This window comes from Onychostruthus taczanowskii, unplaced genomic scaffold, assembly GCF_017590055.1.
Source record: "Onychostruthus taczanowskii isolate IOZ18803 unplaced genomic scaffold, ASM1759005v1 scaffold6, whole genome shotgun sequence".
NCBI lineage: Eukaryota > Metazoa > Chordata > Aves > Passeriformes > Passeridae > Onychostruthus > Onychostruthus taczanowskii.
Window position 1 is genome coordinate 5,528,383 of NW_024503679.1, and position 25,938 is coordinate 5,554,320.

At 41.5% G+C, this 25,938-nt stretch overlaps 1 protein-coding gene across 1 annotated transcript in view; it reads left to right on the top strand.

Moving 5' to 3' along the window:
- The window catches only part of RFX7 (regulatory factor X7), a 49,412-nt gene extending 26,882 nt beyond the window's left edge, over nt 1-22,530 (top strand). The window contains exons 3-9 of the mRNA XM_041418653.1: nt 2,072-2,154; nt 2,946-3,068; nt 9,046-9,162; nt 10,958-11,042; nt 11,717-11,924; nt 14,195-14,490; nt 15,224-22,530. Coding sequence (XP_041274587.1) covers nt 2,072-2,154; nt 2,946-3,068; nt 9,046-9,162; nt 10,958-11,042; nt 11,717-11,924; nt 14,195-14,490; nt 15,224-18,535 — 4,224 coding nt within the window. The 3' untranslated portion in view covers nt 18,536-22,530. The remainder of the gene's footprint in view (nt 1-2,071; nt 2,155-2,945; nt 3,069-9,045; nt 9,163-10,957; nt 11,043-11,716; nt 11,925-14,194; nt 14,491-15,223) is intronic.
- The last annotated feature ends 3,408 nt before the right edge of the window (nt 22,531-25,938 follow it).

Genomic DNA, 25,938 nt, shown 5'->3' on the forward strand with positions numbered 1-25,938 from the left:
AGACAGGGCCCTTCCACACAGCCCCTTCCTCCTACCGTGACACAGAAATGGCTTCAGCTGCAGTGGGCACTGAGACTACTGCAGTGTATTTTGATGGAAGGTTTAATATTTCTTCTAAAACCTTGCCTCCTGTGTTACACTTAGGGCATAGATTTGGAAGGGAGAACTTGTCTTTCACTTCAGTGTCAGACTCATGGGGAGAGGAGGGGAGGATTTGTTTTGCCTGGGATTCTTTTGTCTCATGGATTAGTGCTTACCATGCAAGGTAATCCCACCCAGACGGTGCCCTTTGGTGTACTGCTTGGTTTTTTGCCATTTAAGACAAAAAGAGCTAAGTTCCTTGGATAAGAGGATGTCTAATACCGAAGTACAATTTTTCTTGTTAAGTTTCTGTCTTCTCAAAAATAATTAATTTTCTGTAAATTCTTTCTTTGGAGAATGTTGACTTCGCAATAATGAGCTTGCTAAAGCAAAACCCACCAATTTAAATGCTGTGATTCATACAGGAAAGGCAGAACAGAGAATTTGACAAAATACACCTATTATTAGGAAATACCTCTCTGGATACTTGGTGGTCTGAGCACCACTGCTGTGTAAGCTGCTGTAGAGCCACACAGAAATTGGTGTCAGCAAATTTCAGGAGTTTGTCAGAGGAAAAAAAAACCCAACCAAATGTTGTGGTTTGCTGCAGCTTATAAAAGCAACACATGCAGTGTCTGTTACCTGTGTGCTGCTGAAGTGTTTCTCTTGGCTCTGGGCAGGCTGTCCCATCGCTGGTGGCCCTGTTGTGTGCAGGATTTCTGGGGTGGGGTTTGCTGGCTGGGATCACGGAGACCCCGTGCTCTCCCTGCACCCTTCCCGGCACACCGTGTCCCACCAGTCCTTGTGCAGGGTCTGGGGGCAGGGGGGAGGAAGTGGAACCTCCTCTTTGCTGTGCTGCTGTCAGTTTTGTGCCAACAAGGTTGGTCTGGATGTGACTGGGTCTGGTAGGGAGCCCCAGTTTGAAGTGAAGTTTAGGTTTTTGGTTTCCCCACTCCCCATTCTGCTCACTGCTGGAGTGAGCCAGATCTCACTGCCTGTTGGTACCTCCTCTTTTCTCTTCCTTGTGGAAGATGTTACATTGGCAGTAAGACACCAGTGAAGACAAAGGAGAATTAGCAGTAATCCAGAAGCTGTATTCTGACTTCAGAAAGGATTGTGTGGGTCTCCAGCTCTGTACTGATGGTGCACCAGCTCAGGCAGTGCTTCTGTGGCATCTTCCTGAAGGAAACCCCCTGTGCCTGCTGCGGCATGGCTTTCTTTGCATTGCTGCTGAGCAGGCCCTGAGCATGTTATCACAGTTGATTTTCCTTCTATTTCTAAGTCCATGTACTGATTTCAGATGACCAAAAGCTGGTCTCTGTGTAGCAATCACTGGCTGCATGCAACAGGTAAAACTCCCCCTCGTGTCTGATCCTCAGCTGGTATCCTCTGGAGGAGGAGCCTGGCATAAGTGAGATGGATGTTAGCTGAAGGGCTTGTGTGCAGTAACAGTTTCAATAAGTGATTTCCAAAGGAAACAAAAAAACCCATACATACATAGATAGGTTTTGAAATGGCTTCATAAAAGTCTATGACACTTAACTATTAGTAAATATAGTGGAGTGCAGCATCACATCTGGCATTCTATGCTGTTACAGCGTAGCTGGTTATGATTCTGCTTTCTCAGAGGTGCTTCTTGTGTGCTCTGTCTGACAAGACCAAGTTTTCATGTTACATGTCTGGTTACAGAAGCAATCCATTGTTAACATTTTTCCAGATTCTGCTTTTATTGCAGGTGAATTTTGTAATTGTAACAAGTGCTTTCTGGTGGGTGACCATGTGCAAATAAAGTAGGAAATCACATTTCTAGTCCCATAGTGCTCACAGTCATGTTCTTTCACATAAATAAATATATTCTTGTTAAATTATATTATTTAGGAATATACTGTCAGATAACAGTTTTTAGCTGTCAAGCTCAAGTATTCTTACGTGCTTTTTCCTCTCCTACCTCTCTCCACTTTTTTTTCCCAAATCAAAACACCTTATTTAGCAAGAAGTTGAGAAGTTTACAGACCTAGAGAAACTCTACCTCTACCTTCAGCTGCCTTCGGGTCCCAATAATGGAGACAAAAGGTATGTGTGTGAATGTAAAGGTGAGCAGTTAGTACTGATAACTTGCTTTACTTCCTGTGGCACTTAACTGCTGAGGAATCATTCACATGATGTTGGTAGCAGAAGCAATCTTTATTAAACATTAAGTACTCTTTTTTTTTCCTGTAGATCAGATGTTGGGGTTTTTTTTAAACTTTAGAATCTTCTATTGCATGAAAAGCTTGTGATTATAAATATCCTAAAATGAAAGAGTCATCACAGAAAGTGTTTCACAGTCTGTGTAATTGTTCCTACACTGTTTATGTATGAAGTCATAAAATAGCAACACCAGTGTGATGGTGGGTGAAAGAAAAAGCTGATGGTATTTCTGGTAACACTCGTTTGACTGAAGGAAGTTCTAGAAAACCAGCCCGCAGATCAGAGTGTCACAAAATAGACCCCTTCCCAGCAGGATGGTTATAGGCAGGCAGATGCCTACAGGAAGCACACTGAGTATCTTCTGGGAAAACTGGGTGTTCCCAAAGGACAGCTGGCAAACTCAGTGGGCAAAAGTTTACAGGTGGCCAGTAAGGAATAATAAATTTAAGAGTCACTGTGTACTCGCAGCTGTGTATCAGTCAAGGGCTGGTGTGTGGAGTCTGCTAAATTGTGGATGAAAGAGGGAGAAACTGCTGCCTAAGGCTCAAGGAATAGGTAGATTCATGAGGTGCAGGCCCTCCTTGTCTCTGGTTTCTCTCCACCTGTATAGGCAGGCAGTTCTGAAGTTTTCCACAGAGCCATGTCCTCATGAGCCGTGCTCGTTCTCTCCGCAGCGATCAGCTCTCCATGTCGTCCAGCCGTGCCCAGCAGATGCACGCCTTCTCCTGGATACGCAACACCCTGGAAGAGCACCCCGAGACATCCCTTCCCAAGCAGGAGGTGTATGATGAGTACAAGTGAGTGCCATGCTGCTGCTTTAGCCAGTGCAGTGCTCTGTGACACTGACTCTGCAGGTCCCCACTGGTGTGTGTGGACACGTGATGGACCATGCTGCTGTACCTGAGAATGCAGTATGTGGCAAACTGTATTCATTGCTGCTGCCTCTGGAGATAAGACTGATGTTTAAATTGTGCATTACACGTACAGTTGCTGAAGGAAAGGGACAAGTATTTCTTAACAAGTGAATATCAGTATCAGTAGGTGAATGAATGAATATTGGGTTTGTTTTGTGCAGTGGCACAGGTAAAAAGCATCAGTTACAATATGTGTTGATCTGCCTGTTTACATACCTATATGACTGCCTTAACAAGGGTGAGGGATTGAATTGTTCCCCACAGATGCAGCTGTTTTGCACATATGATCTTGCCCGTCACACCTTTCTTTTCAGAATAATGCATAAATATTGGACCTTCCTGCAGCAAACCTGATTTCTACAGAGGCACAATATATCTGAATATGTATGAAACCAGTAACCAAGGCCACTGTGAGTCTGTGTTGTCAAGTCTCAAAGCTACCGTGTAATGAGAAAGCGATTAGAAGCAAGGGAGAGAGAGCTGTCTGATGAAAGTTGGATTTGAATTCATTTACAGAACATACCCCATGAGGGAGGGGGAAAGAAATAATCATCCTCAGTGCAGTTGCCTGAAGATGAATAACAGATTTATGATCTAGTATGAATATTTCCATAATCTGAACGATTACTGTAATTTGCAGAGAGCTGAATCCCTTCACCTCCTAAGTGCCTACAGGATTCACCCCAATAGTAATTGTTATTGCAGGGCTGCTTTCTGCAAATACCTCCTTCTAATTAACTCTCTCTGCTGAAGTGTTTTACTGTGATTGAGCTGAAGCGTGATGGCATTGGCTTGCCTGGGGTTGATAAACATGCACACACCTATTTGTGAGCTCCTGCAGGCGGTGACGCAGCCTGGCAGCGCAGCCAATGGCACCGACACGCTGGGGCGGCCAATCCCCGAGCAGCAGCCGCTCGCGCAGACAGCAACAGCGGCAGCTGCTGTGCAGGAGAGAGATGGGAGCCTTATTCTTAAATATATTTCTTATTAAATAATTTATGGCCTGCTTCAGCAACAAATCTGCTTGGCTTCCATGCTGTGCCAAGCTGCAGATGCCCGGAAATATCATCATCTACAGATTGTGGAGTGTGAAATTTGGATGGCTTTGTATGTAGCTGCATCAAGTATTTGTGTATTGTATTTTTTTTCCCTAACAAAATAAGGGTGGTAAGCAAATATTCAGGAAAATATCAAATGTTTGGAATCTGTTCTCCTTTGAAAGCTTCTGTTCTGTTTTTAAAACATTCAGTTTCTTTGAATATTTTCATGAGCTATTCTTACACACAAACGGAGAAGTAGTCCTGGAGTGGGACGTGGGGAACAGGCATATAAATATGTGAGTTAGTTTTGATTTGTCCTTTTTCTTTACCTAAGGGTGCTAAGACCTCACAAAACTCCGTTCTGTTATATTAACCAGTTACCATTGCTTTCTTCTGTGTGCAGAGATGGACCTTGCATGAGCTCACATAAGCAAGCTTATGCACTCTGCATGTGTAAATCAAAAGTGCAAGGCTTCAGAAGATTGCTGCATCATACCAGCATCTTCATTCCTGCCATAAATTTTGGTCAAAATAAATCTTGCAAAACTACCAGCCTTCTGCATCACCTTCCATTTTTTTTTCTATGAAGAGGAAAAGACAGAAGCTTGCACTCCACACAAGTTCACCATTGGCAAGTGCTGACAGTGTTTTCAGCTCCTCCACATTTCAGTAGTCCCTTCTCACTGGGCTTATTCAATACAGTGACTCTTCTTTCTGTTTTGTTACGCTTCAATTTAAGTGTGAATTCGTGTTTCTAACTGGATAAAAGTGAGTGGATTCATCTTTCTTTTGAAAGGGATAAATAAATTAAAAATGCATCACAATATAAGGCAGTAGCACTTGGGAAGGCTGAGAGCTTGCAGCTGAATTTTAGAAAGGAGGTAGATAGGAGCTGGTTCACCTCTTGTTGATGTTGTGATGCTCCTTGTACTGACAGAATACATGGAGTTGTAAGAGGCTGGGTTTCTATTGGGTGCTCAAAGTTCTTCTGCCATCTTCCTCTGGGAGTTATGTGGGAATACAGGCTGGAACGTGTGGGAGCTCAAGGGGAGGTGCCCAGCACGTTATCCAGCCTGCAGTGAATGGATGCTGCTTCCCATTAGATCCTTTCAATGTTTTCATGTAAGTCAATTTTACTTGGGTATCTTGTCCCAGTTAGAAAACATCCTTCTGCACACAGCCATGTGTAGATTTAGCTGAGTTTAGATAATTAGGATTTCAAATCTAAATGCAGTCCTGCAGTAGTTATGCAGGCAAAATCCTTGCTTGCCCACAAAATTATTTGTTGAGCCTTCAGTAAACACTTGAGTCCTCTTACCTTACTTCTACTGCCGTGACGTGAGGGACAAAAGTCATTCATATTTAAGTTTGGTGTCCTGAAGATTCACTTGATACGCTTAATATGGATTAGGAGGTCTTTGAGTCTTCCTGTATCTCTTTCCTTTAGTCTGTAAATCATTAATCCTTGCCTTACTGGCTGCTAGGCCACTTGGTGCCACCTGATGCATAGATTATATGCACTTAGTGTTAAGAATATTAACCAACAAGTTAGAAGAATATTCAGAAGTTGACACAGAAGAGGGCAGTAGGTATAGGTATGCCATGTCTGTTGAACACATAAAGGACACAAGGTACATACTAATCTTGTTGGGTAATGCTTATCCAGGGTTTTTATATAAAATTCCCTGATACACATAGGATGAGACCTATTCTGTTACAAAGTCTAGTCCCATGTCATAAGCAACTACCCATGTAATTCCTTTGAAAGCCAATCAAACTCCACTTAGAGCAGTTGTTTCTCACCTTTGCTGCTGCTCCTGGGAGTCTGACCTGCAATTTCATTTCTCTAGTGGTTGTGAGACATCTGATTTCCATCCTGTCTGATTATAAGGACTCATTTATGTGCCAGCGTTATTTGTCAGCCTAATGAGAGCCTATGCCTTTCTGAGGTTCTTGACTCTAACCCATTTTGGGAGACCAGTTGTTTTGGGGTTGGCTAAACCAAGAACTCCAGTTTGTTTCATTCAGTAGGTTCTTTATCATGTGCTATTCATGCTGTTTTTTTCTGCCCAGGAAGCTGTGTAAGCTGGGCTGCATAGCCTCTCTTCATCTTTTTTGGTTAATTTTTTTTGGTGTGTTTTAATTCAAATGCACCGCCAGTGTATTTTATGTCTGGAGTACATTCAATTCAAAGATCTTACTCCCCTCCCCCCAGAAAAAAAAGCCTTTTCTGCTTATCGTGTAGGGGAGCTCTATACAAAGGAACAAAGCAACCGCGTGTCCGTTGTCATTCCTGTCTCTGCTCAGACCTTCCCTCCCCCTGTCTGTTTCCCACCTCCCTTCAAAGAGCAAAACAGCTCCTGGGCTCAGCGATGTGCCAAGAGTGCAAGTAGCAGAGAGAAGAGCTTCAGGGGAGAGACTCCTGGTATGTCCTGTCAAGTCAATGAGAGACCACAGATGGACATGGAGGCTTCTCCGCCAAGCCAGGAGGGGGAGGGCCATGTGGGATGATCTGTCTGAAGGCTGAAATTCCATGATACTGATAGCTCAGAATTTACAGGCTTGCAGGAGCTTCCACTGTGGATATGAGGGGACCATTTAGACTGTATGGTTTTGCTGCTAGCAGGTGATTGTCTTGCAGCAGATGTGCTAGACTTGAGGGATGGATAATTTTATTCCCTTTACTTAGTTTCTCTTAAGGGGGAAATAATTTTAACTTTGAAGTTAATAGTAGGTCCCTAATCCTGGTGTTTTGCTAGCTTGTTTTTTTTTTGTTTTTGTCACTTTGTTTTGCTGACATTGTTGAGTTTCAATCAAAGATACTGCTGTCTATGGCAGAGAAATTAGGAGAGTCCTCCTTTGAATGGTATTTGAGATTTAAAGTAATCAGCATCAGTAAGCAACAAAGACCCTCCATTAAGGAATTTTCAGCCGAAAGTTTGAATCCATGGAGGCCTGGCACGATGCAAGGGACAAAAAGCACACAGAGATCGATTTATTAAACATGGAGCAATGTCTGATTCCTATGAGGGTACAGTGAGGCAGCAAAGAATTCCTTTGTAATAACTTCAAAGAGACATATCTAGAAACCAGCTTCTGTGAGTGACATACGTTGAAATGAAATGTGTTGGTATATAAATTGTATATAAAGCTTCTTGATTTTCCACATAGAAACTAGACTGATGCCTGACTGTGTACCAGTTGTAGGCAATGTCTCCTGGTTTGGATGTGGTGGGGAGGCTCTGCAGGGGAGTATCAGCACCAGAGAGTGTAAATGTTGCTGTTTGTCTTCATCAAAATCATTAAATCTGTGGCGGTGCTTTCCAAGTGGAGGATACCAACGTACAGCCATGGTAAAAGCAGCAGATACGTGCTCTGTAGTAACCAATATTTTCACTGAGAAAGTAAAGGTAGTGGAAGCATCTCAAGAAATACATACAGCCTTCTATAGAGCTACAACTTGAAGAGAAGACATTTTGATTGGCCTGCTTGGATGCAGATTGTTACTGGGTGATGCTGTGGGTGAAGAATCTGTTCCACACTGCTGCTTTTTCTTTGCATCTGCCTGAGTTTCCGGGGTTGGTTTGTGTGTGTGTACCTGATTAGAGTAGAGGCAACTGTGGGGTGTGAAGTCATTGTTTCTCTGCGCTCTTGCTGATAACCACGCTGATCATGTACAGTCACCTTTTCAGAGGCAGGTTGGTTTTGTGTATTGCTGAGAGGACTTCTCACGGGAAAGGAGGTTGTTGCTATCTTGTGTTGATGCTGTGGCTGTTGGGAGTCTCACTGGGAAGGATTTATACTGGTACATTTTAGGCCACAGGACATCGGTGTCTGTGCAACAGTGCAGGGAGTTGCTGTCTTCGTGCAGCCTTACACACTTCCAGAGCAGGTCCTGGTTTTTTCTCCTTTGCTTTGTGTTTCTGATTTTCCAGAACATTCACCTTTTACAGCAAAATCAACAATTCTTGTTCTCTGCCTCAAGAATGTATTTTTTTAAATGTCTCATATGCCAAAACAGAATTCCTTTTGCTGTTTTTGAGAACTGAAGACAGGTAACAGTGCCCATTTTACTAGAACAAGTAAAGATGGCAAAATAATTATGTTTTGTTTCTTTATTCCCCTATATCATCAGGTTGTATACTGAGCTGCATGATGATCTTCATTTGTAGCAGCAGTTGGAATCTGTTACTTTAGGACTGTTAAATAGGGTTGTCTATAATCAAGCAGCTCTCATAGTTCAATAGAGCCACTGTGGTAGGAGGACTGGGTCCTCAGTATGTGCTTATGTTACACCTCTAAAGCTGCTTCCCTGGAAAGGCATCTTTTAAGTTTAGTTCTGTTGAAGTCTATTAAATAGAAGTTATATATGCAAAATCTTTCTCTGGACACTGACGCATCTCTTACCTACTGCTTTTCAGATATTCCTGCAGGATTTACCACACTCAAGCTGTGCTTCTGGCTAGAACAGGATCTCTGCTTTATTGTGTCCTGAAATATGTGAATCGGAACATATGCTTCAAACTGAGATGTGGAGTAAATCTCAACTGTGCTCTAGATAGTGCCACTGCTTGTTATGTCTCCACATGACTTGTCTTTGAACTCTGTAGAGAACAAGGCAAAAACTATGATATTAATAGCTCTGTTTATACATTTTTAATGCATTCAGTTCGTTGTGGATAGCTTCATTAATGTTAAATGTGGTTCTAAATATGGACGGGGATAAGTGTTTTCTTTTGAAAACCTTTGGAGTCTAGCATGCAGGCTGGCCTCTGGTATTAACTACGATTCCATTCACGCTTTCTTTCTCTTTGTTGCAGGAGCTATTGTGACAATCTTGGCTACCACCCATTAAGTGCTGCTGATTTTGGAAAGATCATGAAAAATGTCTTTCCAAATATGAAGGCCCGTCGTCTAGGCACAAGAGGCAAATCAAAATATCCTTTGCTAGAACGCTTCTCAGTAACTTGTTCTGCTCTTGCCTGGAGAACATCTGTCGTTGTGGCTTAACTACCGGCTAAATGTAGAAGTAATGTTGAATAAAAAATGCCGATGCTTTTCCAACGTTCTTTAAAAATTACTAGTTGCAGTAGTGTTAGGTTGCAAGATATAACTTTGGAAACAAGTATTTAAATTTAGGTTCTGATACTGAATTGTCACAACAGCAAGGCATCAAAAAAATTTTGTAATTTAGTGCAAAGAGAGATATTGGAATAAAGGAACCAAAACTGTTAGTGATTTTCAGACCAGTTTTTTCATCAGTCGGAATTTTTTCTTTTCTGAGCTGAGAATTGTACCTTCCCATGAGAGGCCTTAGAAGCCATGGTGAAGTAATGTCCTGCCTGCTGCATTCCCCAGGGCTGACTCTCACTGCGTCCTGATGTGCTGGGTAGGCAAAGCCCCTGCAGTAAGTGGGGGAGGGAGAGCATGAAAAGGCTAAAAGGCATTGAGGTTCATAGGCCTTAATTAAAAGCCACTCAAAAGAAGTAACAGTAATGATATGGATGTGCTGTGGTACTGGCCTTTGCCAGGTCTCACTTGAAGCATGCACTTAGAGAATTAAATGCTAGCAGGCAGCCCAGAATTGCTCGTCTTCCATTGAGGGAAAAAACCTTCCACGCTGTAGTAAATGGAGAAGTTATGTGTCAGTTAAACTGTTTCATAAAATACAGTGTTGGATTATCTAGCAGTGAAATCTGAAACTTAGTGCTCATGATTGAATAGAGCTAGAGAAGTGTTCAGGAAGAACTCATACGATGTAATTGTAGCTTGACCCAGGGGATCTCTTTAAGCTCTATTTCCAATGTTTCTAATTCAGAATGATCAAAATGTGACCTTGTCTCACACCTACCATAATTCCCAGGCTCCTTAGATTTCTTGTACTGTAACTATACTCCATCCAGGTTAATGCAAGCAATTGCAAACTACAGGGCCTAGGAAATAATACAGACATGTTTACAGAATGTGAAAAATTAGTGATCCTGGAGAGGATTTGTGTATCATGGAGAAAAGACACTGTGTGTGAGCTCCCAGACTGATGCTGTGGAGAGGAAAAAAAAAAAGGCTGATTTGATTGTTAGACCTATAAACAAGTGAGTACAAATACTGAAGGGAGCATATTTTTGTGTACCGATTTGATGAGATTGGTGTAAGAAAAAGTCTGGGTCTTTATATTTCTACAGAAAAATTATCATGGATAAGGAGAGAGTGCCTCAAAAGTAGTGTGAAATCTTAGGAAGAAATGCACTCATCGGGCACTTTATCTTGTCCTGGGAAACTTCAGTTTGAGGAGGTCCTTCAGGAGAAGAAACAAAGTAGAACCTAAGTTTGAGAATGCATTTTTTTAATAGTGATTAACTTTTTGTTGTTGTTGTTAATTCTCCCATCTTGTTTTAGAAAGAGAGTTTAGTCAAAATTTATGTTAATGATTTGAATGTTGAGTAGCTAATTGAGGCTGCCTGGAATGGTTTAGTGCTTGTTCTAAGTCATCAAATTAAATTAATCATACCCAGTATCTCTGCATGGATTGACAAACCCAGTGACCTGGCCAAGAATGCAGCCTTTGATAGACTTTTGATTCTGACTGGCTGTGAGATCATGCTAATGACAGGAGTTCTTAGTTCTGTTTTGAGTTTGCTTTTGAAGCTTATGAGGGTTATCAGAGGAATTACTGCTCTTCTCTCCTATCCCTCAGCTAACAATCAGACAGTGTAGACCTTAATTGTTGTTCACATATTGCTACAGTGGACTGAGGAAGAAGGCTTTTGTGCATATGCCAACACTGCCCAACCTTGACTTTCATAAAACTGGAGATGGGGTATGAAAAATATTTGCTTATTTATATATATTTCTGCAAGTTAGCATTTATTATGCTGTCTTTCTGTCAGAACTTTTCAAAACTCTTCAAAAGTGAAGATCTGTGCAGCTTTAAAGATTTGTCTTTATGATTCTTATATTCTGAATCGTTGTTTAATGTTTTTTTCTGTAAAGTTCACAATGAATTGCGATACTCTTAAACTAATTTAGGAAGTGAGGTAGATGTTCACAGTGTTCCTATTCACTGTATACATATTTTAAACTCTGATTCTGTTTAGTTTTTACTGTATTTTTTAAGTCAGTGCTCAGGAAGAGATACCCCAGTGAAAGAAGCAGTTCCTGGGTAATAGTGACTACTAAATTGACAAGACGCTGGGTACAGGAGAAATCAATTGTTGGTGCTCCAAATATTAGGATTCTGTCTGTGATTTCCTTCCAGAAATGTCAATTCCATATAATGCCTTTGGGAACAACCCACAGGTTATCGTTAAGACATCTAATTTTGAAAGATACTGATTTTGTGATCTCATTCTCGTAATTTCATGTAAAACTGTGAACACACTACTCCAACTTCTGGTGTGATTCGGATAATAATTTGCTTTCGATTTTTGTTTTCATGCCTTAATGACCCTTATTAATGAAAGTAACCTTTCCTCCTCTGTTTGTTTGGTTTAGTTGGATGGAGCAGAGCCATCGGGGCAGCTGCAAAGTGCCGATGAGGAAGTCGTCTCTGCAGCCTGCCGGCTTGTTTGTGAATGGGCCCAGAAAGTGCTGAGCCAGCCTTTTGATACAGTCTTGGAATTGGCTCGTTTCCTTGTCAAAAGTCACTATATTGGTACCAAGTCAATGGCAGCTTTAACAGTAATGGCAGGGGCACCAGCAGGTAATGAGATAATGCTGAATGTTGAAATGGGGGATCTTCCTGCAGGGAGTAGTAACAGCTTGGTTTGAGAAAGCACTTCTCTTCAGGGCAAACTTTAACACTGACTCTGAGCATTCAGCATTCATTTATGTGATTTTAGTCACATTGCTGAAAATTACTGGTTTTGCTGGTAGTCTGGGTAAAGATCTGAAAATCAGCACTGGTCTCAGGTTTCGATGGTGACCCTCCTCTGGTGAGGATCCTGGTCTTTTAAAGCACTTCAGGATGTGTGAGCTTCAGGGTGTGTGAGTAATCATGCTGAACTTACATATTTGGCTAGAACAGGAGTTTGGTGCTTCTACAGTGCTGGTTTGTAGATCGACTGCTGGAGTAGCTGTGTTTCTATATGCTAACTTGCCCTAGTTTGGAAACAATTTTCTGTCAAGAGCAGATTTTTTTGGTGTGTTTTGTTTTCTTCTGCATGCTCAAAATCAGTCACTTAATAATTTAGTGTGTTTTGGTGTCTGTAGATAAAGTAAATTACAAAATTGAAGGGTGAGAAGGAAAATGCAGGTGCACAACATGCCCCCAGACTTGCCTCTGAGAAGTTCTGACTAGGCCTATCAAGCTAAATAGACTTGTCTTCAGATCAAGGCCAACCTGTTGAGACAGTTTTAAATGGAAAGTGGTGTTCAGGTGATCCCCTTCTGGATCATGTTCTTTTTCCTTCCAGCTCTCTTTCCTTTATTCCAGCTTGGACCTGACAGGTGGCAGTGGTGGGTTTTACTGCTTGTATGCTCCATTGTGACCTAACACCTTGGCTGCATTGGTTCTGCTTGCCATGCTGCTAGAAGGGACACTCAGTGTATGGACAGCTCTTCAACTCTTGTATCTTCCCCTTCTCACTTCCTTCAAGGAAGATGGTTTCCTTCAAGGAAAAGGGCAGCTACTTCTAGTGCATGCCTTTATGGCTTGGATGGTCATTTTAAAAGAGGTTCTTCCTAGCACGACAAAAATAATTCCATTCTTCTTGCAGGGAACTGCAGGGTCTCTGTGCATTAACTGAGAAAAAAACAGCTTTTACCCTCAAAGAAAAGTTTTAGGTTTTTTTTTTTTCTTATCAATATTTCTTGCCCATATAGGAGAAGTGTGTGCCAGTAATTGCAATATATTTGGGCATTTCACTGCTCTGTGAAGAAGAAATTGTGGAAGTGGAGGCATGTTGTGACATTCAGCTTCTCGTGGTACATGCAGAGTGCTGCTGAGAGAGTGGCCTTCCAGATCACAATTCCTAAGCATGTGCTGGCCATCAGATACTTGGGTTTAGTATTGTAAAATTAGTGTCAGTAAAACTAGTAATGTAGTAAAATGGTATTGATTAATTTGTAATTAGGAGTAATTTTAAAACTCTGTTACCTCAAAGTGTAAATTAAACAATATTAAAGCATTTCTAAAGGGGTAGTTCAGCAAGGTTATTTGGTCTCTAAAGAGCATGCTAATCCTCTTGACTGTTAATAAACAGAAGATCATAAATGTGATGGGATTTTATAAGGGAAATTAGTACTAACTGCACAGAGCACACTAAGTCTGTTTTCTCCATGAAAGCGGCACTTGCCTGCTTTGTAATCAGCAAAGTAATTTCTCCAGAAAAACATGTTCTCCCATTCTAATTTCTATTGTTTTTTCAACTTTTTCTTATTTTTTTTTCATGACCACTTGTCCTTTTGCCATTTTCCCCCATTATCCTTGATCACACAGAGGTTTTGATCCATTCTGATATTAGATGCGCTATATTTAATGCCTTGGCCATTAGATAATATCATATACTCAAAGCTGTTCCTCTGTGACACAGACCCACACCTTTCTGGAAGCATTTTTCATTTAAAACAGGTAGAAAAACAGGTAACAAAACCATGGCAGGTGCTGGTTTTTAAAGGCTCATCTGAAACGTGCCCGCCGCCCTCTGCTGCCAGTCCAGTGAAGTGCACGGGGCTGAGATTGTGCTGACACACAAATTGCCATTTCACATATGGGCCTCACAAGAGGCCCATACAGAGTTTTGAGCAACTAATGCCCAGCTTGTCTAAAAGACAGAGTTTTTGCCACAAATGTGGGAATAAACTGAAGCTGAATAGATTTAAACATGAAGTGGATGGGAGCAACTCATGGAGGAGGTGTTCCCAGAATGGTTTTGGAGATGCCTGCCAGATAATCTCTTTTAGGTGTAGAAGTGGCACCACAGCAGACAGGGTATGTTTGGTTGTATTTCATTCTCTTTCTTTTGTTTTCAGGAATAAAAGGGATCCCCCAGCCCTCAGCTTTTATACCTACTGCTGAAAGTAATTCTTTTCAACCACAAGTGAAAACTCTGCCATCTCCTGTTGATGCTAAGCAGCAGCTGCAGCGTAAGATCCAGAAGAAGCAGCAAGAACAGAAACTGCAGTCTCCTTTGCCAGGAGAGTCTCCAGTAAAGAAAACAGAAGGCGCTGCAACCAACGGTGTGACCAGTATATCTAATGGAAGTCCTGCCATTCTGTCCCCTCCACCTATTGGCATTGTTGTGGCTGCTGTCCCCAGCCCCATACCGGTAATGCTCTGCAGCAACTTTCTAGAGATTCCACCCCATGAAAAGGTTGTACATTGCCAGGAACTAAGCAGTGGTGTCAGTGGATTAGAACAGTTTCCATTTACAGGCTTGGGTGCCTCGATGCTTTTCTGTCTGGTTTGTGCTATAGCACATTATTTATAGGGTTGATACAGAGGCAGCAGAATTCTGATCATGGTGCATAGGCCAAGTTCATCTTTGAAGTCATTAAAGTGAGCCTTGACATGAAGTTTAACCAGATGAGAGAGCTGACACCACTTGTGTGGGTCACTGAGGCCCTAATATGGAATCTAAATTGCTTTTCATTGGCCCAGTGCATTTAGTGACAGGTACAATTTTGTTTTGAATTAATGTCTGCAATACAGAACATTTTTGTCTTTCAGCCTTATGAAATTGAGCTAGGGAGTACAGGAAGGTTATTTGGTGTTAAGATGTTCACTGTGCTGTTCATTTTGATAGGCAAGCCAGTTTTTCTGCTGGATAGTGAGTTGGTATTTAACTCACTTTTGAAACCTTAACAATGAGCAGTATTTTGAACACATCCTCTCCTCTTTAGCCTTTGTGTGTCAGTCTTTTTGTCCCAGGTGGTGAAGGATTGTAAGAGAATGACCCTTTCATTAGCAGAAGACCTTTGAAATGCTTGGGGCTGAGGTCATGTGTGGGCACGGGGACCTCTCGTTTCGTTACCACACCTTTTCATTTTCTCTCTTTACAGGTGCCAAGAACCAGGCAGTTGGTGACTTCTCCAAGTCCTATGGGATCGTCTGATAGCAAGGTCCTGCCACTCAATGTTCAGGTGGTCACTCAGCACATGCAATCAGTCAAGCAGCCACCAAAGACTCCCCAGAATGTTCCCGCTAGCCCCGTTGGTGACCGCTCTGCCCGGCATCGCTACCCGCAGATTTTACCCAAGCCAGCAAACACCAGTGCTCTCACCATCCGCTCTCCCACCACGGTGCTATTTACCAGTAGCCCAATCAAGACTGTTGTGCCAGCTCCACATGTGAATTCCTTAAACGTGGTAAAAATGACAGCAATATCTCTTGCCCCGAGCAGCAGTAGTGTGCCCGTCAAACAGACGCCTTCAGTTAGCACTAGTGCAGGAGCAGTGGAAGAAGGGAGGACTGGTCCACAGATCAAAAATGGATCTGTTGTCTCACTTCAGTCTCCAGGATCCAAGCCTAGCACTGCTGCAGCTACACCTGCAGTCAAGATCAAAACAGAACCAGAAGCATTGCTGGATGAGAACTCTGCACAGGGCCAAGAGAGTTCTGACGTGTCTAAATCCATAAAGGCAACCCCTGACCTGCCTCCTGCACAGCTAATTAATTTTGAGGTTGCAGCCTTAAAGGTTTCAACGGATGATGTCATGGAACTAAAACCAGGTAAGAGCTGTGATCAGGAAGCTGAAGAAGCAGGGACCAAATATAAGACACAGTCTGATGAAATCACACCAGTTTCTTCAGCAGGCAATAATCAAAGCACTCTTAAGCTCACAGTTGCCAGTCAAAACTTGTCCAGCACCAGCATCAATTCACCTCCTACTGGTGAGTCTATGATTAAAGACAAAACATGCACTAAAAGTCCAAGAAAGCGACAACCTTCCACACTTCAGGATTCCCAGTTACCACCTGTAAAGAAGCCACTAGTGGAGCAGTTTGCAGCTGGTAATGCTGTGGAGGGTCAAAAGGCTAACAATGTTAAGAAGGCTCTGAAGGTTGGATCATTAGCTAACAGTGACAATACAGCAACGCTTGCTCAAGTTCCCATCAAGGTACCCGTGACAGTACCTGTACCTCCTACAGCTGCCGCAAACTTAGCAACAGACCTTTCTTTGAGCACCAATTTAAATACCTGTGATCCTGCTTTAGAACAGCAGCTTGCATCAGCATCATCTCCAGATATAAAAGTAAAATTGGAAGGAAACTTGTTTATCATAGAAAATGATTCAAAATCTGATGGCAGCTTTAACCCAAATACATGGCACCATATCACCAAAACCTCTGACTTTGCATCTGTGAATTGTGATCAGCAGCAAGACATCAGTGTTATGACTATTGCTGGGCACTCTGGCTCTAGTGACTTACAGGAGTCCGCGTGGGAGCCGGTGCACTGCGAAGGTATGCAGCAGGATGTGTACAGCCAGCAGTTACAGAGCCAGATCCAGGACTCCTTGGATCAAATACAAGCACAGTCTTCAAATCAGTTACCTCTGCAGTCTGAGCTGAAAGAGTTTGAGCATACAGTCCCTCAGTCAAATGAAAACTTCTTTTCATTTGATGACGACCTTACCCAGGACAGCATTGTGGAGGAGCTAGTGCTCATGGAGGAACAAATGTCCATGAATAATTCTCATCCTTATAGTGGTTGTCTAGGAATGGCACTTCAGAGTCAGGCTGCAGCTCAAGGAGCTCCCGTATCATCTCATCCAAGCAGCACGCACTTTTACCATTCGATCCATAACAACAGCACTCCAATTCACACTCCCACCCCCACTCCCACCCCGACTCCCACTCCCACCCCCACTCCAACACCCACCTCCGAAATGATTGCTGGATCTCAGAACATGTCAAGAGAGAGCCCTTGTTCAAGGCTGGCTCAGACAACTCCTGTAGACAGTGCCCTAGGAAGCAGCCGGCACACGCCCATTGGCACACCCCATTCCAACTGCAGCAGCAGTGTCCCTCCAAGTCCTGTGGAATGCCGAAACCCATTTGCATTTACTCCCATCAGCTCTAGTATGGCTTACCACGATGCCAGCATCATATCAAGTAGCCCTGTGAAGCCAATGCAGCGGCCTATGGCTACCCATCCTGACAAAACCAAGCTCGAGTGGATGAATAATGGCTACAGTGGGGTTGGGAATTCCTCAGTTGCAAACCATGGCATCCTCACAAGCTACCAGGAGCTGGTGGAAGATCGCTTCAGGAAACCTCACGCTTTTGCAGTTCCCGGCCAGTCATACCAGTCTCAGCCGCGCCACCACGACACTCACTTTGGTCGCGTGACTCCTGTTTCACCTGTGCAGCACCAGGCAGCCCCTGTCAGTAGCACTACCAAGCAGGAGGGCTTTGCTGTTCCTGCTCCTTTGGACAACAAAGCAACTGGTTCATCTCTCAACAACAGTCTGAGGTGCCGGAGTGTGAGCCCTGCTGTCCATCGCCAGCGTAATCTCAGTGGAAGCACTGTTTACCCTGTGTCAAATATACCACGTTCTAATCTGACACCTTTTGGAAGTCCAGTGACTCCCGAAGTTCACAATGTATTTGCTAATATCCATGCAGACACCAGTGCCAATAACATAGCACAGAGAAGCCAGTCAGTCCCGTTGACTGTGATGATGCAGACGGCCTTCCCGTCTCTTCAGAAACAAACAAACACTAAAAAAATAACCAGTGTGTTGTTAAACAAACTTGATTCTGATAGTGACGATGCAGTGAGAGGTTTGGGAATGAACAACATGCCCTCAAATTACACAGCCAGGATGAATCTCACTCAGATTTTGGAGACATCCACCGCTTTTCCTAGTGCCAACCCACAAAGTATGATCAATTCCAGCACTTCAGTTTATGAATTCCAAACACCAAGTTACCTCACAAAAAATAGCAGCACCGATCAGATCAGTTTTTCTTCTGGAGATAACCAAGCACAATCAGACATCGGAGAGCAGCAATTAGATTTTAGCAGCACTGTAAAAGACCTTTTAGGGGAGGACAGTCTGCCAACAAACCAGCAGCTGGTGAATCAGGTGGCATCAGATCTCAATAACGTTGCATCTGTCTTTCCCAGCGACATCAGGTTGTCTTCCGAGCTCTCAGGCAGCATTAACGATCTGAACACTTTAGACACAAATCTACTGTTTGATCCAGGTCGTCAGCAGGGACAAGATGATGATGCTACACTGGAGGAATTAAAAAATGACCCTTTGTTTCAACAAATCTGCAATGAATCCATTAACTCAATGACTGCATCAGGTTTTGAGTGGATGGAGAGTAAGGATCATCCTGCTGTTGAAATGTTGGGTTAATCTTGTTTTATAATATGTATGTAGCACACTGTATCTAAAAGACAGACGTATTGTATTTGTCTTAATGGAAGTGCCTCCCGCAGCAGAAACACTTGCTATGTATTGTGGCATTTTTAAAAAAAGTTTGCTGTACCTGTTGCTCATTCTTCAGTAAGGAAAAGGCAGTCTTACCAATTTTAAACAAATCTCTGAAGGTGATGGGCTATCAAAGAGCCAGTATTAAAATTTGAATTTTGGAGTGTTTCCCATTCAACATTTCTTGTTTTAGCAAATAAAGAAGTAGTTAATGGCAGCCAGTGATGACAGCTATGGTTGATGCTTTGGGAGGGTTTTAATTCAAGCTTGTTAGTAGGCTTTCCATACTTTCTATTGGTTGTTACTTCTTAGTAGGTGATCTTTACTGACCTTTGTCATCCAGGTTTGAAATGCAGGGTGCCTGAAGGTAAGGTGGTGGGAGTGGGTACAAGTGACATGCAGATGCCTGATCATTGTGTAGCTGTCTGGAGCGCTGCTCGATGGTGAACTTCAGGAAATCTCTGTAGCATTGGTGCCATTGGCATCTCCAGTAAAACACAGAGATGGGAAAAGCTAACAGGAATGATCAAGGAAAAAGATGCACTAATTTTTTTTATTTAAGAGAAATAAATCTATGTAGTTACTTTATCCATTAATATTCATTACATACTTGATATTTTAGTTCTCATGTCAATGTTTTTATATTAGGTAAAATTAATGCAAAAAGATTTTGAGCACTGAGATTTAATCTAGGCATAACCCCTGTATTTTAAAGTGATAGGTACTGTGTATCAATGCTAGAGAATGAACATGATATTTTCCCTTTTTTTTCCTTTTTTTTTTTTTTTTTAACAGAGAGCTGCTGGAGCTCATTAAAATACTGTTTCTAAAAGTTCCTTTTTTTTTAAGTTTGCTCTTTCCTAACCTAGTGGAGGGCACAGGAAGATGTTATTTTTTCTCTATTTCAGTAGGTTGAGCCTTTCTGTCTTTCTTGCTTGCCCTCTTTCTCTCAAACAAAAGACTATTAAAATATTAGAAAATGTGGTTAATCTAAAAATATTTCATAGAGCCATAATACTGCCAGGCACTTTACAGATACACAGTAAGACATGTGATCATTCTTTTGGTAAAACTTCTTTTAAAAGTACTTACTGTTTTAGAAGCCCGAATTCAGTTTTCAAAAGTGATTTGACAGGGTTGATGAATCTGGTTTTTTTTTTTTTGAAGGAAAAAAATGCTGCTCCTCTGGAAAATGAGAATTAGACTCCTGTCTCACTGGTTCACTCAAACCAAAAATACCTTTTGTTTTATCAGCATGGCATACATGCTGATAAAATGTTCAAAAGAGAGAGGCATTTACCCAGCTATGGTCTTGATGCTAGAAAGAGGACTTGCAGAGGCAGATTTTACAAAAGAAGTGGTGCATTGAGTATGCTACAATACTATCCTTTAAAATGGATTACTTTTCCTGTGACCTGACAGAAAGCAGAATATAGAGCAGGAAAAATTTTCTTCTTTTGCATTTCTTTGATGAGTGGTCATAAATTTACAAAGGGGAAGGTTCAGTAAACCCCCCCTAGATTTCTCTAAGGGAAGATGCTCAAATTTTTCACATGATTAGTGTTTTTCTTTAAGTGACTTGGTGGTCTTCTGTTTCTTCAGTTTTTGTAAATGACTCGAGATCCCAGTACTGGTCGGTTTTTTTGGCAGTGCTGATTCAACTTGTGCTGCTGCATTGGCACTGGAGGTGCTGGTATATCATGGCTTCTCTTGCCCTTGCCCCAATTCATCACCAGTTTATCGATTCTTCTGCAAGGACAAACAGGTGTGCTAAGTAATAGCACCTGACAGGGGCCTGATTTCACTGCTTGCATCAGAAGTTTTGCTACTTCATCAGGAGCGAACCTGGAGAGTTCTGATCCCTCCTTGAAGCACAAGGATGTTGTGATAATGTGGTCTGCTTTAAGACCAAATGACTCTTCCAAGGCGATGGGGAGGAGACTAAAAGCTGCACAGTAACCTTCTGCTTGTTGTCCTGCCAGGTGTCTGTCAGTAAGACTTGAACCATTTTTCTTGTAGACTAAAGTTGCAGAAGGCAGGGCTAGAATCCTGTACTTGCCCATGGCCTTTTGATAGGATGTGTTGAACATCCTCTCACCCTGGTAGGAGGATGGGTCTGAGAGATACTCAGCACCTTTTGGTTCTGTTTCCTGACCCTGTGTGAAGTGCCAGCACTACTGTGAATAGGTGAAACCTGCTTGGATGAAGGGAGAGGGACCCTTCAGTTCAGCTCTTGTGTGACTCTGACTCGGAGCCAGCTTGGGAGGAGCTGCCTGGCTGCTGCAGCAGCCCTGTTCCACGGTGGGCTGGCCTCACCTCGGGTCGCAGACACTGACACTGAGGAGTGCTTGGGGGAAGGAAGGTTTAGCCTAACTGCTAGTTTTTTTAAGAAGATTTCTCACAAAAGCAAAAGTAGATTTAAAGTTGATTCATTCTAAATTATGCAGCCATCACCAAAGGTTTTTAAAAGTGCGTTTAAAATTCTCTTTAAATGCAAGCATTACATTGGGCCTAACATGTGACTTAATTAGCAGAAATATTCCATAATCAGTGGGTTTAAAGCAAATATATGTTTAATTTTAAAAGTATTAAATTTGCTAAGAATTGTTTCAAGTAAAATCCAAGGCACAGGCACAGCTTTGTACATTGGTATGTATCATTTTAGAGATGTTTGTGTGTTGGTGTTATAATTAATGTTAGGTCCCTGTACTTAGTGCTAGTTAGTTCTTTATGATACATTGAGACAGAGCACTACTGCACACCAAAGTATGCAATACCCAAAGGAAAATTCTGTGATCCTAACAAATGGAAGCCTGTCTTTGTCAGATACTCCAAAACTTTGAATTTGAGACAGTTCTGACCCCTTGTTTACATTATTGGCTTCCTACTAACGTAAGAAATAAATTATTTTGATAGCAGTTTTTGCTAAAGTATACAAACTAGTGAATTTGTACCCTGTGTACAGTATTGCAGCAAACACTTTAAATTTGATTGCTTGGTTAGTCCAGCAAACTTTCTGGGTTCATATATTGCACTAAAATTCTGTTGAACCTGTGGCAGGCACATTCCTTAGGATAAATGCAACAAATACGGCCCACAGATTTAAAAAAAAAGGCAAAATGAAAAAAAAAAGAACTTTTTAATGTGTTTCATTATTAAAAGGCAAAATGTCATTAAAAGTGACAGGTGAAATTGTCTTATGTAGCAATGTGCATTGATCTCAATGAGATATTTCTATTTTTGATTCTCTTACATGAGAATATTGCAGCAGGAAAAATTAAGTTTAGTTTGCTTCACCATGTTAATACATGATCACAAAACGTGCATGAGTGTTAATGACTTAATCTTGTACAGTACTAGATATATTCCTGTAACCACTTTTATTTTTTTTATTCTTTTGCTGTATTGAAGCTGGTTCAGTGTTAACCAGGTGAGCATAGTTATTCACAAGTTATTTACTTTTTTATGTTAACTAATTCAGCTTAGTTATTGTTGAATATGTTCCTTTCTTGGATTATTTTTTATTGTTCTGGTGTTGAAAAACATTTTTGCATCATTTTATCATGATAAGAATTCATGAAGTAAATAATTTGCAAATAATTGCAATAAGCACTGACTTCCGAACTGAAAAGAAGGAAAGCGTTTCTTGTGCAGTGCATCTGAGGATCATATAATAGTCTTGTACTATACTGTGCTTTATTTACTGCACCATAAGGAAAGAAAAATCCCTGTTCCACATTTTCATTTAGTGCAGGAAATCCAGTTTCTCCCTTCTTCCCCAGTGTTTTGTTGTCTGTTGTACTGCTGAGACTACAGTAGTTGAATATTGCAGTAGCATTTCAGTTATTTTTTTTATTGAAAGTGCTCAAAAATTGTTTTTTAAATGTTTTCAAAAACAATAAAAACATTTTGTATTAAAATTATTTCTGGAGTTTTTTCTTTATATGGAAAATGTGCTTTAGGGCTGGCCTAAAATACAGAACTTGGTAGTTTGTGTGATGACAACTGCCCAGTTGAACCTTGCTGCACTTGCTGAGCCCAGTAAAGCTGAGTGTGAAGGTGAATCTTCCTCGCTGGGGTGCCTTGGTCAGACTTAGCCCAAGTGTTGGTTTCATGCCTGGGTGCCAGCTCTTGCTCTTGTGACATACAACATCCCATTGCTGGTGTTGCCATCCACTGTATTGGTGCTTGCCTGGTTTTGCTTTCCCATATTGTAAGGCACTCTTACAGGATAGTGTTAGTGTGGCTTCAGCTGCTGACATAAAGGGGAAATGTGTGCTTTGATCTATGGAGTCCTGTATTTGGATTTTAAAATTGCGTGTAAACCCATGAGTGTGCCTAGAACAGTCTGTGTGAACAGGATGGAAAGGCATTGCCACAGAGCAGGAACTGGCTACAGAAAACTGAGAGAGGATAAATATTCAGGTTTTCCTGCCAAAGTGTTCAGACTTAGACTACATCCCAGACTATAGAGGTGCTGAGATGAGTTGGCAGGTGACAAGATTTGATGTTTGCCTAAAATCCTTTAGGCTCTTCAACAAAGAAGAATTATCACAGAGACATAAGGCAACATAAATGAAAGAGAATCAGAAATATATGAATTTAACATATCATGGGAGGAATACTATTAATATATCTCACTGAATTCTAAACATGCTTTACAAAGAGTTCTCAGCGAACAATTGACAGACACCCTTTATGTTCCACAGTCATAAAAAATGAAATTAAAAACTCCCAAGGTATGAGGTGGAATATAATGTAGGAGAAAATAGAAGGATACTTTAGAAATTGCTGATTCACCTGAAGTAATAATGGGTTTTAACTGGAACCTCTCAGCTGTAAATTTGAAAGAATTTGTCTGAATGGTTAATAAAAAGGATCAAAAGAGCAAACAAATCTGTGAATGGAAATGTCCTAACAGGAAAGATTTAAGAAGGTAGAAATATTGGAACTGAAATCATGAGCTTTGTAGATTTCAAATTATTAAATGCTTATGTGCTTAATAAAGACATCCAGAGTAAGCCCTAAGCAATTGCTTTGAAATATTTTTACATCTCCAGAAATACAATCTGCATGTGTCAATGCAGCTGGTATTCCAGTAAACAGAATTCCACCTCTGGGGTTAGGGATTGGTGTATCAAATGAGGCAGTGGTTCGTGTACTCCATACAGTGTCTTTGGCAACTGATACCTCTTCTCTAGAGCAGACCTGCATTATTATGTGGTCACGGAATAAATGGCCTCTTTGGAAACTGTTCTAGGCTCAAGAGACAGAAGCTCCATCTGAAGCCAGTCAGAGTTAAGCAATGCTTGGATCTTGCTGCTCTCCTCCCTCTCATAAAAATGGTACAAGTTAAGCTTGGGTACGGAGACAAAATTGAAGAAAACTATATAGCGAGGCTTACAAATTAGAGCAACACTGGGAAGTGATTCCAAACTTAAGAAAGGAGCAGGGATCTGACTGTATGCTTAAGATGTTTCTGAGTTGGGATCCACAAAATAGTTAACAATTAACCTGAACGTGCCCAGGCCTGGGCTGTGCTGTCCTTGTGCTGTGCTGTTTGTCCTCTGGCTGCAGGGAAACCTTGGCCAGGTAGCCATAACAGAGGAGCCTGCAGGCAGCTCCCACTCAGTGCTGGCAATGATGCCACTTGTGTGTCCTTGCCTTTTATCTGAAAGTGCAGCTGGATGTTCTCATGTGAACATCCTTTCTGCTTGACCTTTGAAGTAGTGAGCAGACTTGTTTTCTGGTATGAAAATCCTGTAAAAACTTAAATAAGCTGGCCTTCCATAGGCAAGATGTGTGTGTGGATTGGAGGACCATTCTGTGCTGCACAGCTGGGGGATCTGAAGGGATGTGAAACTGTCTGAACTATCCTCTCTTTGTAGTGCTCACTCCAGCAAATGGCATTTTAAGCATTACTTCACAGTATCTGAGTGCCTTTGTCACTGCTTTTATAACAAACCAACACCTTCTAGTGCATAGTTAACATTACCTGATGAAATTGCAAATCTTTCAGGTTTTTTTGCTTTTCCTACCTAACTTGTTAAAAAAAAAGAGAAAGGGGTGAAATACAAACTCAGGAAAAACAGATTAATAAGTCAGAAGTGAACTGAGGACATGGAAAAAATTGTTTAGAAAGCGTTCTATGCTAAAAAGACAGCTGTTTCTTGCAGATCACAGTGTTTAAATACCCCAAATAAAGGACTGTCTTGATATAATGCAGAATACATAACTGAACTATTATAGTTCGTGATAGGTCATAACATTTCTGCCATGTGCTTTGGATACATAGGAAATATCCTACTAGTGATGTAAATACTTGAAATGTGTTAGAACATTTGCATATCTATTCTCCAATGGCTTTGTCGTGCCTCCTCCTGAGTCTGTTCTTCCTGGGCCTGCCTACCCATTTTCTATATCTGGTAATACCTCAGTTCTGAAATCATTAAAAGGCTCCATTTTTGTCCCTCTGGCTCATCTTTTCTCTGCTGTCAGCTTCCTTTTAAATAAACTGCTTTTATGTGGATTGTGATAAGTTATGTATCATTGGAACTTTGCCTATCCACACTACCTAATTAGATGATGCCTATTAGAATAAAATTTTCAAGCTGCTCGTTCAGATAATGTTAGCAGTATGCTACTGATCCAAAGCATACGCTGATGTTTGTAGGGGGGTTTTGAGTCAAATGTTAAAATTGTACTTGAAAAATTGGCCCAAGGACTGAAATGAGTCTCAGCAGTTTGTGAGCTTCATTTTAACCTACCTATTCATACAAGGGGCCACTTTTTGATGGAACTATTTTTAAATTGTGTATATATTCTACCAAATAAGCTAAATGTGCTTTTAAAGCCTTCCTATGTGGTGAAGGTAGGAAGAAGATACATAGGAAGCTGAAAATACATTTTTATTTCTTCAGGGGTCGATAGCCTTGTGTTCACTTATTAACTTGTTGGTAGTGGATTTTTGTGATGACTAAACACAACAGGGCATTTACCTGACTGCTGCTGGAGCTGAGTCCATCTGTAGCTTCAGGTTTTTGAAGCGATGTGTGGAGGAGGTAGCTAGTGGGAATCAAGAGAAGCTGTCCCTGCAGCTTTCCTCAGGTAGCCAACCTACCAATGGCTTCCAATCAATACTTCTCAACATACTTACTTTAGAGAGCTATTGGGCTCTCTTTTTGCAAATACTCTTGTTTCTAGTATGGATGGGAAAACACAGCACTGTAACTTATCCTGCATTATAAATTAACTGATAAGGACTTGGTCATCTCCTTTCCCTATCAAGAATACCCTTGAGTGTTCTATTTGCCTGCCCTGTATCAGTA